A 17140-nucleotide genomic window follows, 5' to 3' on the forward strand; every position below is an offset into this window, starting at 1 on the left:
AATCCTTGTCCTTGGGAAAACAGGATGGGGAAGAGTGCTACAATCAATTCTATATTTGATCAAACAAAAGCGGTAACCAATGCTTTTCGACCCGGCACAAAGCACATTCGGGAGGTTGTGGGAACTGTGAATGGGATTACAGTAACTGTCATTGATACCCCTGGTTTTTTGCCAGGGGTATGTACAAGTAACTTGTGCCGAAATAAGAAGATTATGCTCTCTGTAAAGAGATTTATTAGAAAAAGTCCTCCTGACATTGTTTTGTTCTTCGAGCGCCTTGATCTCATTGATAAAAGCTATAGTGATCTCCCCCTTTTAAGGCTAATTACTGAAGTTTTTGGGCGCACAATTTGGTTTAGCACCATTCTTGTTATGACTCATTCTTCCTCAGCCCTTCCAGATGGACCAGACGGGTACCCTATCAGCTATGAAGCACATGCAAGGCGAAGCACAGATATGGTGCAGCACTATATACATCAGGCGGTGTCAGACTCCAGACTTGAAAACCCAGTACTTTTTGTTGAGAATCATTCTCATTGCAAGACAAATTTCATGGGGGAAAAGATACTTCCAAATGGTCAGGTTTGGAAATCTCAGTTTTTGTTACTATGCATTTGTACAAAAGTTCTAGGTGATGTTAATTCCCTCTTGAAATTTAACGACAGCATAGAACTGGGTCCCCCGGCTGCCGCCTATGTGCCGTCTCTTCCCCATCTCCTCTCATCTCTTCTACATCATCCTATTGTTCCAAGCGGAGTGGAAACTGAAGTAGATGACAGCTTGTTTTCAGACATGGAGGAAGAAGATGAGTATGATCAATTACCTGCAATCCGAATCCTGACAAAAGCCCAGTTTAAGAGGTTGACAAAATCACAGAAAACAGACTATCTCAATGAATTGGATTACCGGGAGACCCTTTTTCTGAAGAAACAGTTGAAAGAAGAGTACCGTAGGCAGATGGAAAGTAAGCTTTCCAATGAAAAAAATTTGGCAAGTGATGATAACTCTGAGAGTCAGCAGGTCTCACCAGAGGAGGCTGTTTTATTACCAGATATGGAGATCCCTTTAAGTTTTGGCTGTAATCACCCTGCACACAGATACCGTTGCCTTGTTGCAAGTGATCAGTGGATTGTGAGACCTGTTCTTGATCCCCAGGGATGGGATAATGATGTGGGCTTTGATGGTATAAGCTTGGAATCAGCTGCTCGAATAAATAAGGAACTCTTTACCTCTGTCATGGGGCAGATGAGCAAGGATAAGCAGGATTTTAGCATTCAATCAGAGTGTGCTGCAGCTTACACAAACTCCAGGGGAACTGTACATTCTGTAGGTCTTGATGTTCAATCTGCCGGTAAAGATACCATCTATACTTTTCACAGCAACAAGAAGCGAGCAAATCAGAAGAAGCTGTGGGAGGATGTCTTTGATGGTGGAGTCTCTTTGACATCTTTTGGGAACAAGTATTACTTTGGTGCCAAGCTTGAAGAAACGGTTTCAATTGGGAAGAGGTTGAAGTTTCTAGTGAATGCAGGCCAAATGATGAATGTAAGCAAATTGAAGGTGGATCGTGAACAAGTCGCATATGGTGGCTCTCTGGAAACTACTTTACGAGGTAGAGACTACCCGGTGAGAAATGACTTTGTCACCCTGACAATGTCAATCCTTGCTTTCAATAAAGATATGGTGTTGGGTGGAAATTTACGGTCTGAGTCCCGGCTGGGCCGAAATTTCAAGTTCTCAGTTAATGCTAATCTAAATAGCCGCAGGATGGGGAAGTTAAGCATAAAGACAAGCAGCAGTGATAGTCTGCCGTTTGGTCTGGTTGCTGCTGTCACAATTTTTTGGACCCTCCTACGGAGAAAGGGCGTTGCAAATTCAAGTAATGAATCAGGGGAAACTGAATTAGGGGAGACTGGATAAGTTTTGTCACCATCTCTTTCTTCCTTTTGGAAGATTACAACATCAGAACTGTAGCACAGAAATGCTCACAAGCCATATCTATTTTTTGGCCATTGTAGGCAGAGGTTATATGTACTCAGAGCAGGATATTGAGGCAGCGAAGTGTATAGTTACAACCGTTTTTGTGGCAACAAAATAAGCTAAATAGAAGTAGGAGGTAACCAGTTTGGTTCATGTTTCTCAACAGTTGAATATTCGTGATGAGTTAGGTAGATATATGTTTTGTTAAACAACAGGGTTTAGGTAGATATATTCTTCATGATAGAAGCAAAACTTTACGTATCCGGCAAGATAAGCCATCTTCAGGTCAATTTCGATTGAAGCTAAGTTTACTTATTTTCATCCCCCAGACATTTCCAGGAATCCCCAGTGGACCATGTCGACGTTGCATTAAGATAATCCACATCTTCAACTTCAAGTTCCTAAACACTAATATTAATATTACCAGAAGCTGAAGCAGACTCAGAGTTGCCTGCATTAGGGGTTTGTCGTAAGAAAACAATAGAAATCAAGACCAAATTAGCTTGCGTTTACTTGACCAAGATCTCCACCTGTCTCTTAATATACCAATTTCATATACACGTATGACGTGAACAAATTGGTTTCTTATGCATGATTAGTTAGTTTACATTTTGTGTTGTCTAGGTTAGGAACAATATCGGCATCATGCAATCTTTTTCAGATATTCTCTAAACCACCACAAGCATATGCCAAATGCAGAGGCTAAGATGCCCTTCATTCCTTTGGAAGTCCAATAAACCCTGCAGCTTCAGCTATGACGCTGAAATCCTGCAAAACCCACAAGGCCTGCCATTTCACATCTTTGAGAAACTAGAAGCAGAATGTGCATCTCTTCACTAAAACTTCCAAATGATTCATCAATTTCTTTGCACTATTTGTATACAAAGACAACTAAATGTATAAATCACTAGTCTTTTTTACAAGTTTGAACCACATCCATGTTGTATAACTACAAACTGCCGGCTAATTCAACGGCTTTGATGTTGATCACTGTCTACAACTTTTGAAATTGGCAAACACAACAGGATCTAGTTTCTATCCATTTCCTCCATTTCTAATCACAAGTTCACAACACAATCTTGTTCTAAGGTGAAGACCCCCACAAAACCTCAGCAATGATAGTAGCAGCCTCTGCATCAGAAATGGATGCTTCTCTAACTCTCACCAATATCTGCTGCTTAAACGCCCTCCTCTCTCTCTGCCTCAATCCCTCACCCACCTCCAACTGCACAGCAAACCTCGCCACACAGCTCGAAAACGGCCGCCTCTCCAACAACCTCTTCTCTTTTTCTCCTTCCTTGTTTTCGCCTTCCTCGTCACACATTTCAAGTTCCATCATATCCCCACCAAGCTCGGATCTCTGCAACTCCACAAGCTTCTCCACCAAACCTTCCTCCAACATTGCATCAATCGCTTCCTTGCGCCCGAAGTAACCAATCTCAAGCACACAACCAAATCCCATCACTCTCATCTCACTATCATCCCAATTCAATAGACTTATAATCTTCGGTATCTGCCTATTAAACTCAATCTCATCCACCAACGGTGACTTAATGATTCTAACCAAACTACACAACACTCTAATCGAGTTAGGCGAAGCCATTGTCAGCAACGCTTTTATGGTCGCGCCCATTAGTACTTGACCGACAAAGACATCCTTGTTGAACTTGATCAGACCAACGATAACAAATGCGCAGTGTTCCCTAACACGGTTGGAGCTGTTCGAATCGCAGAGACAAGACTCAATCAAGTTGAACACTCTTGTCTTCAACACCAAGTCCTGCAGCTCGCGGTCGAAGCCCCGTAAAACTCGGTCCTCGAACTGAGACAGCAGCTTGATCAGCTCCTCCTCGTTGTCTTGTTGTTTCAGAGCTTTTGTCAACGTGTCGAGGCTCTCGCGGTCAATCCAGGCTTGGATTTCGGACTCGATCGAGCCGGCGAGTCGACTCAGCGACTGAGTCGAGGCGCGGCGAGTCAGGAAGGAGCGTAGGGAGTGGTGGTGGGTGGATTTGCGGAGAGAAGCGACGAGGGTTTTGAGGGTGGCGAGGTGGTGGGAGAGAGTGGAGAGATGTGGGTCGCGGGAGAGGAGCGAGTCGGACTCGGTCTCGAGCTCGAGGAGGGCGTTGATGGCGGACGAGTTGGACTCGGGCGAGTCGGGAGTCTGGAGCTCCTGGGAGGCTTGTTTCAGAGCTTCGAGGACTTTGAGGACTCGTGGGCTGTCTTGCTTTGGTTGGTCTTCTTCCATGTCTATCTAAACACAATTATTCAAGAAAGATCGAGGCTTTTATGAGGATTTTGATGTAAAGTTTGGGTTTTTAAGGCATGAACCAACCAGTCTTGGTGCCAAACGGTCTTTGCAGAAAGAGCAAATCTTTGTTGAAAAGTTGGAATTGGTTTCTGGAGAAATGGAGTGACATCAGGAGGCTTGCAACGTCTATCAAGTTTAACCTTTAAAGAAGTTAACTTTGTTGTCCATTCTTGGTAAAAATTAGTCATAACATTTGGTACAAGGTTAACCACGTTTTTTTTTTTTTTCAGAAGTTAACTATGTTGTCGATACCTTGGTAATCTCTATACGTGTTTAGAGCTGGATGTCCACAATGTCACAGTTTTTTTTTTGTTACTTTATTTGATAGGCTGAATTATGAATGTTGTATACTCGAATAGGCTTCTCTATTTAATGAGGAAAAATAATTGTATCCGATTAGTATGTATATATGCGCCTAAACTCTCTTTCTTATTTGCATATTTTTAATAATGTAAATTCAAATAAAAAAAAATTATTTGCTCATTGGGATCAAATATGTTTGGAAGATAATAATATGAGAAATTTTGGTGATCGAGAGGATGTGAAATGTGTGATGACTCAAAGAACAACGTGGGTCTGGGTTTAGGTGATCTTGGTGACAACTTCAGTGGTTGAGAGATGAGGTGTATGGTCATGAATTCCTACAACTTCGCCAATGCTTGGCATGAACATCTCCACTCATACCTCATGTTATATGTGTTTTATTGATGGAACTCATGTTATATGTGTTGATATTGCACAAGTGGTAAGACTTGAATTTACGAGGCATGAAATTTTCGTATTTTATAAAAATCGATATTATATACGATACATCTTTGTTAAAATTTTTATGTAATGCGTGCAATAGAAGTGATTACGTTTTGCAACTTTTATCGATCATGTATACTACTATTAACTGAGTTGAATGTAGGTTAGATTTTGGAACACGGTTAGTTAGTATTCATTAGGGTTGGTCCAAAGTGCATCACATGACTAGAAAGCATATAAGCTACAATGTAATGTTTTGTTTCTGGCTAATTAATCAAAGATGAGGCCCCAACTCACCACTTGTGATCATATTGGGTAGTCCACTAGCTTATGTATCTCTATATACAACAAAAGTAGCCTATGATTTTTCATTATATTCAACACCATAATATGGGGTCAGCATTCAGCATATTCTAATATACCTTTCATGTGGCGAGCCCTCCTGGCCCAAAAAATGAAGTTGATCAAGTTCGAACCTGCAGTCCAAAATGTCGAATGAACTACTCGATATAAACATCTCTAGCTTGTGTTCACTTGTGTTTTTACCAAGTTTGATTAGCATTTGGCAAATAGTGTAGGGTTAGTTGTTGTACACAAACAGTAGAAAATACAAAAGAGGCTCTCTTCGGGTTAATCATGTGTAAGAGAACATATTTAGCAAGAACTCATTATCCTCTCCCACTCACCGATCTACTTAAGAACATTACCCGTTGCTAAAATGTTTTATATCATGCACGTTATTCATACAATCTATGCACGTTATTCATACAATCTATGACGATCATGTCATCTTTATATCATTCTAACTTCATTTAATGATTATAAGACATTTAAACAAATCTACACGATCTAAACAGAGAATCTGAATCTTCAACCCACACTCCGGATTCTTCCCCACGATACCCGCCTGGGCCCCACTCCACAACCCAACAAATCAAACTCCGCCAGCTAAGCACTCCCCATTTCGACGCAACCGCAGAGAATCCTTACCCCCCAAAAACCACGTCAGCTCACCGGATGCTGTTAACTCACGCCTCTTCTTCTCCCCAACTGATTCTTCATAGCTTCTGGATATTCCATCTCTCTCTCTCTCTCTTCAGGTACCCAGCTCAGTTTGGTTTTCTGGTAATTTCACACATTGAATTTTATCACCCAAAATTTTTGCTCCCAATTTGGAAATTCTGTGTGTTGTTTCAGTCTCTTCTTCTCTTAAAGTTGATATCTTTGAATCCAAAATCTGCATAGATTCCATTTATTTATATAAAGTTTCATGCTTTATCAGTTTATATTGCTATGAACAAAATCAGTGTTGTTGGGTTACTTAATTTGTGAAGTCAAATTCAGATTGAATGTGTGCTGATGCTCATTTTTGGTTTTATTTTTTTGAAATTTTAATTTATTTATGCAGTTCTAGCTGTACTGTGATGCTGTGAAGGAACAACCATGGCAGGGGTGGCTAGGATGGAATCCATGCTGGTTCAGTTTGTTGTTAGTTGTTTGGTGTTTTTGAGCTGTTTGAGATATGGGAATGCAGGAATCACTAGTAATTTTGTTCGGTCAGAGTATCCATCGGTTGATATTCCGCTTGATCATAGAGTGTTTGCTGTTCCAAAGGGTCACAATGCTCCACAGCAAGTGAGTGATCAGTGTGCATAACTAAGTTTGCGAGTTAATTTAGCGGTTTCTGATTTGATCAAGGCTTGTTTTTTCTCAAAAGTGGTGTAGTTTATTAGGCATACTCTAGATACTAATGATATAACGACTATTGTTGATGAATTGGCTGCTATATTTGTATCAGTTTTTGAGTCGCATAAATCCTTTGTATCAGCAGCTTATCTGCATTTTGGTTTAAGTTTTGATGTTCTTCAAACCTTCTTTGCAGGTGCATATCACCCAAGGTGACTACGATGGAAAGGCTGTGATCATCTCATGGGTTACGGCTGATGAGCCAGGGACAAGTAAAGTGCAATATGGCACATCAGAGAAGAACTACGAGTTTTCTGCAGAGGGGACTATAACAAACTACACTTTCTATGAATACAAATCTGGATACATCCACCACTGTCATGTTGATGGCCTGGAGGTATATATCTTCATTTTGTGAAGTAGTTCCCTATTAAGTATGACTGTCATGACTTAATCTTTCTTTGCGATATGTTAATACAAGATATGTTGTATTGTTAGGTTACATAATTATTATCATACTCTGATTAGCCAAATTAATATTTCATCTGGTGTTATAGATTTTGTATGTTCTTACATTTCCATAAAGCATCAATTATTTCTTGTTTTCAGCATGACACAAAGTACTACTACAAAATTGGTAGTGGCGATTCTTCTCGAGAGTTTTGGTTTATAACACCGCCAATGGTTGGTCCAGATGCTCCTTATAAATTTGGAATTATAGGTGAGTTGTTTGGATCTAGAAATATTACTGAAAAAGTTGGTATCAAGTCATTCTCCATTTTAATAATTGTTGTGCATGTTTCCGCTTGCCATTCCTGGCATTTAGGCTGAACTCTGCCAATCTCATCCTAACTGCAATTTTACCTTAGTAATTGTTCACACCTATAACCTCTCTGCTTCTTTAATAAATAGCTAATTGTATGTTGCAGGTGATTTGGGTCAGACATTTAACTCCCTTTCAACTCTTGAGCATTACATGCACAGTGGAGGGCAGACTGTCTTATTTCTTGGGGATATTTCTTATGCTGACAGATATCAGTATAATGATATTGGTATAAGGTGGGATTCATGGGGGCGATTTGCTGAGCAGAGTACTGCATATCAACCATGGATTTGGTCTGCTGGCAATCATGAAATTGATTACATGCCCTATCTGGTATATCAAGAGAACTGTCTGAGTTATCTTTTCAATCTTGCATATTATTATGAGTGTTCATTGTCTAACATTATGAGCATATTTATACACCTGAGGTATTAACAAAGTTCATCTTGCCATGTTCTTACTAAGTCCTTTGCTCTGATTGTGTGGTAGGTGAGCCTCAAAGTTTTGAGTGCTTTTCATAACCTTTGCATTCTGTAATCATCTCATCATATCTGATGTTTTATGGTTAAAGTTTTATCGTCTCATTTTTGAAATTAGAGGAAGGCCCAAAAACCATTCAACAACACACTGTTGCTGCATTGTTTAAATTATAAGTAGATACTTCTCTAAGGGTTCTAACTTCAACATCCTCTCAGTCAAACCATATCCAGATTAGTTATTTGGAGCGATGGTGTTCAATTTCATGAGTAAATGGTCCTTAAACATTCTTCTCATGAGTTGTCTAGATTCTCTATGCTGTGTAAGCATACATGAATACATTATACATAACTCATTCTGCTCGAAAACCTTGCATCTTTTTCTTAGTTTTAACTTGGAAAATGTTACTATTAACTATAAGTTTTTTACATATCCAGGGGGAAGTAACTCCATTCAAAAACTATCTTCAGCGGTTCGCTACTCCTTATTACACCTCAAAAAGTAGCAATCCTCTTTGGTATGCCATCAGACGTGCCTCAGCTCATATAATAGTACTTTCCAGTTATTCTCCATTTGGTAATTACTTCCAACACCTATATACTTGCAAAGGATTTATATTTCCTTCTTTGTGCTTGTTTCTCTTACAAATATGTTTATAATTTTGTCATCAGTGAAATACACACCTCAATGGATGTGGCTGCGAGAAGAATTGAACAGGGTTGACAGGGAAAAGACACCTTGGCTGATAGTCCTTATGCATGTTCCAATCTACAATAGTAATGACGCACATTACATGGAAGGCGAAAGCATGCGAGCAGCATTTGAGAGTTGGTTTGTTCAGTACAAAGTTGACGTAATATTTGCTGGACATGTCCATGCATATGAAAGATCTGTATGGCTTCTTTACCCTTATCTCTAGTCATCTCATTGTACGATCTTTCTTAGGGTCCAATAATCTATTCATCTTTATAATGAATGAGAGTCATGTCCTTTTTTCTTTCATTCTTTGCAGTATAGAATCTCCAATATACACTACAACGTGTCAAGTGGTGACCAGTATCCCATACCGGACAAGTCTGCTCCTGTCTACATAACAGTTGGAGATGGTGGAAACCAAGAAGGTCTTGCTGGAAAGTAAGTACATTGGAGTTATACTTCTTTAATTATGATATGTGTTTGCTCTGGTATGTAATGGTGAGGCGAACTGCAAGATGATTACTTGTGAAGTTCTTCTATAGCAGTTTAATTCTTGTCTAATAAGTATTGTTCCATGGTTTCGATAGGTTTAGAGATCCACAACCAGAATATTCTGCATTCCGAGAAGCGAGCTATGGGCATTCGACCCTGGAGATTCATAACAGGACACATGCACTGTACCACTGGAACCGCAACGATGACGGGAAGAAAATGGCAACTGATGCATTTGTATTGCATAACCAGTTCTGGTGAGTACAGTCATACATGTATATTTCTGGTGCAAAAGTAACATGAAATGATGTATTCTTGTATCCCACCATTCCAATTTTAACTTGATGATTTGGCAATTCGAAGTTAATTTGTTGTTCGACTTAGGCTATTTATGAAATTTAGAGTTGATGATTGTAAATTTGTAATCCACATGACACTCGAGTTTTGGAAATGCAGGGGTACAAATCACAGGAGGCGAAAACTGAAGAAGCATTTTGCTAGGAAATATATTGATCGAGCAGCTTATTAAACACTCAGACATGGAATCAGACGCCATGACAATGGCTTGATATTAATCATTGAAGAGAGGGAGGGCAGAGGCACTGGGATATATTGTACAAGATTTCTAAGTGATTTAAAAGAACTTTGTATGGCCTGAACTTTGTATGTATTGAATAAGCAACATGATGGCCAACTGTTATTGATTAATTGTTCTGAATGCATGGATTTATTTTCAGAACACTAATTCCTTGTCAAGAAGTAAATTACTCCCACAAGTACATATGCAGGAAAAAAAAAATTGAAACAAGCGATGACATAAAGAAAAGTTTGTTTAAGATGGCTGTATGTTTTGTGATGATGCATAGCACTCAAAACTGTCCATTTCAGAGCCAACCATCACCTTTTGGAACTCCATTTATGGTGAACAAATCAACTTGGACTTACCCCCAGACTTTGTAACATGTCCTAGACAAGAAGCCTGCCTCTTCAAAGATGTCAATCTAAATCGGAAGCCACTGCTGCTCCACCAAGATTTACAGTCAATAATACAACACACAATAGAGGCTCTAAAAGAGTAGAACTAGTGGAAAACACCATAATCAGTAAGCACAAGAAATTGCCACATTCCAGCTGGTTTGTGATATACTTTATATAGTTGCAATCTGATTTAGATGGTGCCAAATGCTCAACAAATTGCGCTCCTCCTAGAATGCATCTCGCTAACTCCTCAATGCACTGATCACAAGCCTATGAGACTCCTGCAAATATGAGTAGGATTTGAGTTGACACATCTAAATGTGAATATGTGATTGCCACAGTAACATTGCATTATGAATATTTACCTTGAGTGAGGTCAATGCTTGTTCCAAAGCCTTATTCTTCTACTCCAAATTTAATTTCTCCATTTGCAGTTGGGCATTGGTCTGATACAGAGCGCTGCAGTGCTGGAGTACACTCGTTCACTCAAATACGAGACTGAAGAAGAAGATGAAGAAGCAACCTAGAGAGCCATACGAACAATTATGCACAAGAGCAGTAACAAAACTGATCCACAATACAACATGCAAAGAAAAAATATTTCAATGCTCATTTCGCACATAGCGTATATAACTCCAACTCTACAATCAAACAATAAAACAATGCTATATTTCATTCTATTATTCAATAAAAGACCGACTGATTCCTTCCCTATGAGATTCCTAAATCACTGGGCTTTCTTTTTCTTCCTCTTCTTCTTCTTCTTCTTCTTCTGTTATTGCGACGCTCAAATTTTACTGGGTGCAAGTGGAACTATTTTTTTATTTTTTGAATATTGACTCAGGTTTCGACAGTGACACAGAGGGGTCCAATCCACAGATTTGCACTAAAAATACTGGAATGATCACAAAGAAGCCAAAAAATACAATATGGGAATATAATACACAGGCAGGAACTAGATAATCCAACAGACCAAGAGTGCCCCCCCACCTACACCATGAGTCCGACTGGTATGCATTCCATTGTACAGCTTCACTAAATTGTTATGAGAGGTGTTATGGAACAGTTATCTACATCCTTCAAGTGCTTCACATGCTTGGTTTAGGAATCAACAAACATGTGCAAATGTTCAAGTTTTCTGTGGTGGTCTTGTATACATCACCCGCCGGATAATACAACCTCAATAGACTCCAGGCCACACAACAGAGATCCATCAAGAATCGCGGAAAATTGGTTGTGGCATCCACTTAAGCTGTATATTCAACTTCCCAGATTTGGCCCCGTCTAGTGGTAAAGAGTCTTTGTATTCCCCTTCTAATATGACCCTAGTGAGTGTCAAGATGCATCTTCCCATATAATCCTGCACAAGTTACAGATAAGACCTAGTTAGTAGACAAATAACCATTTAAGGGCGCTTCCAGATGGAAATGTGTGGCCAACGAATGACAAACAAAGGAAAAATAGTACCTTCCCGAAAGTATCATGGTCATAGACTTCAAGAATGAGCATGTCATGCAATCCATCCTCAACAACAAAGTCAAAAGTTTGATTCCAAACAGGATTCAAGCTCTCATTGACGACCTGAGAGAACAACAAACTTTAAGGAAACTGAAACAAGAACAAGCTTTATGGGATCAAGAATACAGGGGCACTTTTGTAGGCCGATAAGGTATGGCAATTCAAAACCTACCCTAGTTTTGTTTCTCGTTTCTGATTTCTTCAAGGTGAGAACCACGTAAGGATCAGCTTTGCCCATGAGATCAACAGGTGGCAAGTCTTCGGCAGATATTACAGTTACAGAAAGCACACCTCTAATTATAACCTCCTTTTTCTTCTGTGCGGCTTCCTTTTCACTCTCGGTAGCATCTATTCCATTTGCCCCACTTTTAAGTACTTTTTCCAAAGAGGTCATTGAGAAGTTGGGAGTAAATGGGTTGACAAAGCCATTGTCCATGCCATACGGAACATATAGCAGCTCCAAATGCACCTAAAACAGGAAGGAAACCGATAAGATACTCTTAAACTACACATTTTCTTTCATGTTAGTCTATTCAAGTACTTAGTGGGACCAAAGAATAACATGATCATCTAATTTCAAAAGTCAAACCACAGAACCATAAAATAGGTGTAAACTGCTAGCTCCAAGTGACGAATTCAAAAGGAGAAGAAGAAGAGGTACAACTAATAGTGTATCATGATACTAGGACATGATTCAAAGGACAATTATTCTGACCTGCCCACGGTTTTTATTATCTCTTTGGACTTCCAAACTTTTAACCAGCTTCAACCACACATCCTTCACTTTACCCGGCTGAAGTTCGCTTAATCGTACATGAGCACAACCAATGAGCTCGGATGCCCCAATGCCCTCATCATCAAAAACTTTAACCACCAAATGTTGAGTGGATTCATCTTCAACAACAAATTCAAAGTGTTCATTCCAGATTGGACTCAAATCATTGTTCTGTTGATCAAGAGAAACATGTTATCGTTCTTCCAAAACCAACTACAAAGAAAATGAAATGAATATATATAATGTATTGATAAATAAGAGGAGCAGAATAATTACGATTGTTCTGCTTTTCTTCATTCTGTCTTTTAAAGGTCGAACATACAACAAGGCGTACGGGTCTGATTTTCCTACAACATCTTTATTTGTCAACTCCTTTGCCTGCACAAGCTTCACCTCTAGTATTCCAACTGTCTTTAACTCCAAATCACTATAAGTCAAGTAGAAGAGAAAACAACAACATTACAAACAGGAACCATGCAATAAATGAAAGGAAATTCTCCCTCCCCCCTCCATCCTTCCCCTCATGCTTATACAGGATGGACAGCTCATGAAGGAAAAAATGCATTCCCCTCTATTGGGAGAAGTAATTATTCTGTATCTGCTGTACCTGTAATCCCCAGGCAAAATGGGAATAACTTTCCGAACAGGCCATGTAATTGAATCTTCAATGGCATCACGTATTGTCCCCTGTATAAAAAAGAATATGTCTCTTGATTAAACCATAAAAGATGCTGCATATCTAATATTGTTAAGACTACATACATTTTTTCCCGAAAACTCAAAAACATTGTTAATGTTATTAATGAAACTTCAAATCTCAACTATGAGCAGAACATTACATATGAAACTTTACTCTCAAATCATCATGTAAAGTATTCAAAAAGTGACCGTGCTACATGTATATTAAAGATCATGCATGAGTACATATTGGAATTGTGGAGCGAAGTGATGGATCTTTTCCATACCTCAAGTTGATCTTGGAGCCCAGGTATTGCAGATATGTCACCGCCCACAACTTTCAGCTTAAAGTCCAAATTTTTCTACAATAAAGAAAAAGATTTGCTACATCAGAAGTCAATTATGCATGGGCCTACATGTATGGGTAAGAGAGTGAGCTGGACCATCCTATGAGCCCCGTTACCATAACATCTCTATACAGAATACTGCTTTTCCAGATTCACTTCCTTTTTTCAGTCAAGAAGAAATTAACGCTTTGCCTTGTTTCTCATTTAAAAAAATATTAATAATAATAATAATTCAGGCTAAATAATTTTACTTAAAGTTCAAGAAGAAAAACATTGCATACAAAGACCAAATATTTCTAGAATTATGTACTGGAAGATTTCATCATTAACAGCTTAGATAGAGATCTGAATGTAATGTTTGGTTGTGGATAATATTGATCAAAGTTTAACAGCATACTGGAACCTCTGTACATTAACAAGCCTACAATCCTAGAATATAAAATTGTCACTCGAAATCTATATTTGCATTGATACTTTTTCCTGTCTGACATGCATGCAACCTCATTTTCAAAATCTTTTAAAAATGACACTAGAAATAGATACTGCACCTTTTCTCTCAAGGAAAAGCAGACAGCTCCAAAGCATGGGAACTCGTCAACCAGAGGCTTAAATATTAGCCTGAATACCCCAGTGAATCCAATGTCTTTCATCTACAAATCGAATACAAATAATTATCCACTGAAAATTCAAAAACAACAATGGCACTCTATAACAAGGAAACCAACTGAAAGTTCAAAAACAATGGCACTCTATGACGAGGAAACCAACTTCTGAACAATGTGAAAATTTAAAGTTCTAGGTTACCTGCACAGGTAGTGCTACACCAAGCAAAGTCTTGATGGCAAGTATTATACTTGGGTTTCCATCCCACTGCATCTCCAACTCCATAGTGACACTGTCACCTCCACCTTCAATTACAGAAACACCTGAACATAGCACCGGCTCATAAGAACATTAATGAAATCTTTATGAAACGTCAACCTCAAAGCTTCCCTTTAATAACATTAAAGAACATAACAAACTGGAAACTGTAATCTACAACCAATCATACTGTATAATCCACATAAAGATATCCTGATTACACATAATGTGACTAGAGCTTCTAAACATAGAAACCACTTAATGTGCATTACATATACGATTCAATTGCAGTCGAATACTTGTGATTACATGACATGATCATGACGGCCATAAACCGAAACAAACTTTTAAGTACTGCATTGAGCTCAACTGACCTGTAAACTGAGGTGCCACAGTGCCGAGAGTGAACTTCGAAAACTTGATGGAGGACAATATGACCGGCGTATACTGCTCCAGAATCGGCTCCACTGAAGCCTTGATCAGCTCAGAAGCTGCCTACATTCACAAACCCAATTCAATATCGGAGTCGAAAAAAGACACGAACTTTAACATCAAGAACGAAAACCCAGATGGAATTACCTCATTAACATACGGCCAGATCTTCGTGAGGTGAGAATTGAGCCACTTGAGCTGAAAAAACGAAAACCCAAAACAGAAAAATGAAAACTTTGAGCTGAGATTAAGTGGGGTTCCATAGAGAGTGAAGGAGAAACCAAACCTTCTGGCGCTGAGAGAAGACGACCCAAGAAGGGTAGTAGTCAGGAGGGAGGAGCTTTCTAGAATCTTCGACGGTCATTCTGGCGAAGGCGGCGACGGTGGTGGCCAGCTGAGAGCGGAGCTTGGAGCGGCGGTTCTCGAGCTTGACGAAGCCGACGACTAAGGCTAGGCCGACGACGATTCCGAGAACCAAGCCGAAAACGAAGCCCATTTTTTGGGGAAAGTTTGATTTGGTGAAACAAAGTGTAGTGGTGGTGGTGGTAGTGGAGATTTTGGGCGGAAAAATAGGTGGTGGGCTCGGAAATCGAGAGAGATAGAGGGGATTGGGATTGGGATTGCTTTGCCGACAAGACTTCAAAGAAACAAAGGAGAAATTGGAAAAGAAAATAGAACCACATGGACTATGGAGTCTTCATTTTGTTGTTTTCTTTTTGCTATTTTGGTGTATTGGAAATTTGTGGGTTTTCTTGGCCAAAAGAAGAACAGAAGGAAACTATTTGACTTATCACAGTGAGGCAGTGAAGCATAGGGTGAGATTGTGAAACGTATTGGTAGTGAAAATATCGGAATTTTGGCGGTTGTGCCGGTTGGTATCTGCAAGTTTGGTAGATTGCAATGTGAATATGTGATTGTGATGAGAGAATGAGAGATCGGATTCATCGGATAATCGAGAAGTAGAACTCGACACAAGTTTAAAGTGAATATTGAGCTAATTTATTAACCCAAAAGAATAAAAAATTGAGCAAATATACAAAGGTGAGTCGTATGACAAAAATAAGGATTGATAACATATACCAATTCTTTGGAACCTAGACTTGCGAGGTTTTGTTTCACGTTATTTTCGTTTGTGTCATTATTTTTTCGGTGTTATCCTTCTTATAAATACAAAAATTTACACATCAAAATAGGATGTTAGTATATCTGGAAATAAACTAATACAAAGTGTGATTAATTTCGTCCATTTTATGTCGATCTATAGCTGGCGCGTGTATAATGTATTCATCTCGATCAAGCTACAGAATTTGTCAAGCATCTGAAGAAGAATCTTATTCGTGTGTAAGAGCATTGCAATAGGTCTTCGTTGTCTTGTCTCTTCTTACGTACCAATGAATATTCAATATTTTTAGGAGTGCAAAGCTGTACGTGCAGTATTCTTTTCTGAAGTTACTGTGGAACTACTTACAGAGAGAGTGATCGAAAAGGCAATTGAATGCATAATAAGCAAGATATAAGATTTCCTTTTCCGTCAAAATAACCTAAACCCTAAACCCCTTTAAATACAGCGCGATCAAAACCTAAAGCCTCCAAACATCAGAAGAAACAGAACACACAAAACCCTAATCTGTTCAACCACTCGAAACAGAGAGAGAAAGCGATGGCATCAACAGGCGCAATCAGCAGCAGCAAGGACAGGCCGATCTACGCGAGGGTGATGGGATTAAGGCGTAATAGTTACTGGTACGTGATTGAGGAGAAGTCGCCGATTGAATCATCATCGTCATCTGACGAGGTGATTGGATGTGAATCAGAAAGAGACAGAGTCAGACGACTCTCTCTTCCCGATGCGGGTCTGCTTACGAGCAACGTTGCTGTCTTAAACTCCCGTCTATACCTGATCAGTGGATATTATGATCCGCATGTTGGATATCGTCATATAAGCGTGGATTCTGGAGTGAAGGAAATGAAATGGCAGGAAGGATTTGGTGAACTTGCAGATCCTAAAAATGGGGGAGCAGCAGTTGGCCCCGATGGTTATATATATTCGGTGGGAGAAAGACAGTACCGGTTCCGTTTAGGTGAATGGGAGCAGCTGCCGGTACCGCCACAAGGCTGGAGCCCTTATTTGTCACAGGAATTTTTACACATGCAACGTCTCCTTGCTCTTACTAAGAAAAAACTCTATGTCTATACCGAATCAAGAACCAATATCATGCTTTCGTTCGATTTGGAATCAGGCAAGTGGAACGAGGGTTCCCTTGATGACAACTTTGAGGGTTACTGGTCGCCTGGGGTTGTGCTTTACGATCGATACTTGTTTTCTCTAGGCACTCGGAGTC

The 17140-nt window shown here is 39.4% G+C and overlaps 3 protein-coding genes across 3 annotated transcripts in view; 2 read left to right on the forward strand and 1 right to left on the reverse strand.

Moving 5' to 3' along the window:
• The window catches only part of LOC101305873 (translocase of chloroplast 90, chloroplastic-like), a 9327-nt gene extending 7183 nt beyond the window's left edge, over positions 1 to 2144 (forward strand). Inside the window, exon 4 of the mRNA XM_004287218.1 lies at positions 115 to 2144. Within this exon, the coding sequence (XP_004287266.1) occupies positions 115 to 1920 (1806 nt within the window). The 3' untranslated portion in view covers positions 1921 to 2144. The remainder of the gene's footprint in view (positions 1 to 114) is intronic.
• Positions 2145 to 6109: 3965 nt separating this feature from the next.
• On the forward strand, positions 6110 to 10012 carry LOC101306162 (bifunctional purple acid phosphatase 26-like). The gene is made up of 10 exons (XM_004287219.1): positions 6110 to 6135; positions 6444 to 6670; positions 6918 to 7118; positions 7331 to 7442; positions 7651 to 7877; positions 8459 to 8597; positions 8693 to 8913; positions 9034 to 9155; positions 9305 to 9466; positions 9666 to 10012. Exons 2-10 carry the CDS (start codon positions 6479 to 6481, stop codon positions 9736 to 9738), a joined length of 1449 nt encoding a protein of 482 aa, XP_004287267.1. The 5' UTR covers positions 6110 to 6135; positions 6444 to 6478; the 3' UTR covers positions 9739 to 10012.
• Positions 10013 to 10906: 894 nt separating this feature from the next.
• LOC101306456 (synaptotagmin-5-like) lies at positions 10907 to 15433 on the reverse strand. The gene is made up of 12 exons (XM_004287220.1): positions 15085 to 15433; positions 14946 to 14996; positions 14741 to 14861; positions 14310 to 14431; positions 14054 to 14155; positions 13446 to 13520; positions 13088 to 13167; positions 12757 to 12907; positions 12421 to 12651; positions 11878 to 12174; positions 11655 to 11768; positions 10907 to 11547 (listed from the first exon to the last, which is right to left on the reverse strand). Exons 1-12 carry the CDS (start codon positions 15292 to 15294, stop codon positions 11401 to 11403), a joined length of 1701 nt encoding a protein of 566 aa, XP_004287268.1. The 5' UTR covers positions 15295 to 15433; the 3' UTR covers positions 10907 to 11400.
• Positions 15434 to 17140: the final 1707 nt, after the last annotated feature.

Source organism: Fragaria vesca, linkage group LG1 (genome assembly GCF_000184155.1).
Source record: "Fragaria vesca subsp. vesca linkage group LG1, FraVesHawaii_1.0, whole genome shotgun sequence".
Classification (NCBI taxonomy): domain Eukaryota; kingdom Viridiplantae; phylum Streptophyta; class Magnoliopsida; order Rosales; family Rosaceae; genus Fragaria; species Fragaria vesca.

Coding starts and splice junctions, on each gene's coding strand:
- LOC101306456 (XM_004287220.1), bottom strand. CDS start 15,294: ATGGGCTTCGTTTTCGGCTTGGTTCTCGGAATCGTCGTCGGCCTAGCC. Junction 12,175..12,420: donor ATAATAAAAACCGTGGGCAG/GTCAGAATAATT, acceptor TTCCTGTTTTAG/GTGCATTTGGAGCTGCTATA. Junction 11,769..11,877: donor AAACGAGAAACAAAACTAGG/GTAGGTTTTGAA, acceptor TTGTTCTCTCAG/GTCGTCAATGAGAGCTTGAA.
- LOC101306162 (XM_004287219.1), top strand. CDS start 6,479: ATGGCAGGGGTGGCTAGGATGGAATCCATGCTGGTTCAGTTTGTTGTT. Junction 7,878..8,458: donor TTGATTACATGCCCTATCTG/GTATATCAAGAG, acceptor TTACATATCCAG/GGGGAAGTAACTCCATTCAA. Junction 9,467..9,665: donor GTATTGCATAACCAGTTCTG/GTGAGTACAGTC, acceptor TTGGAAATGCAG/GGGTACAAATCACAGGAGGC.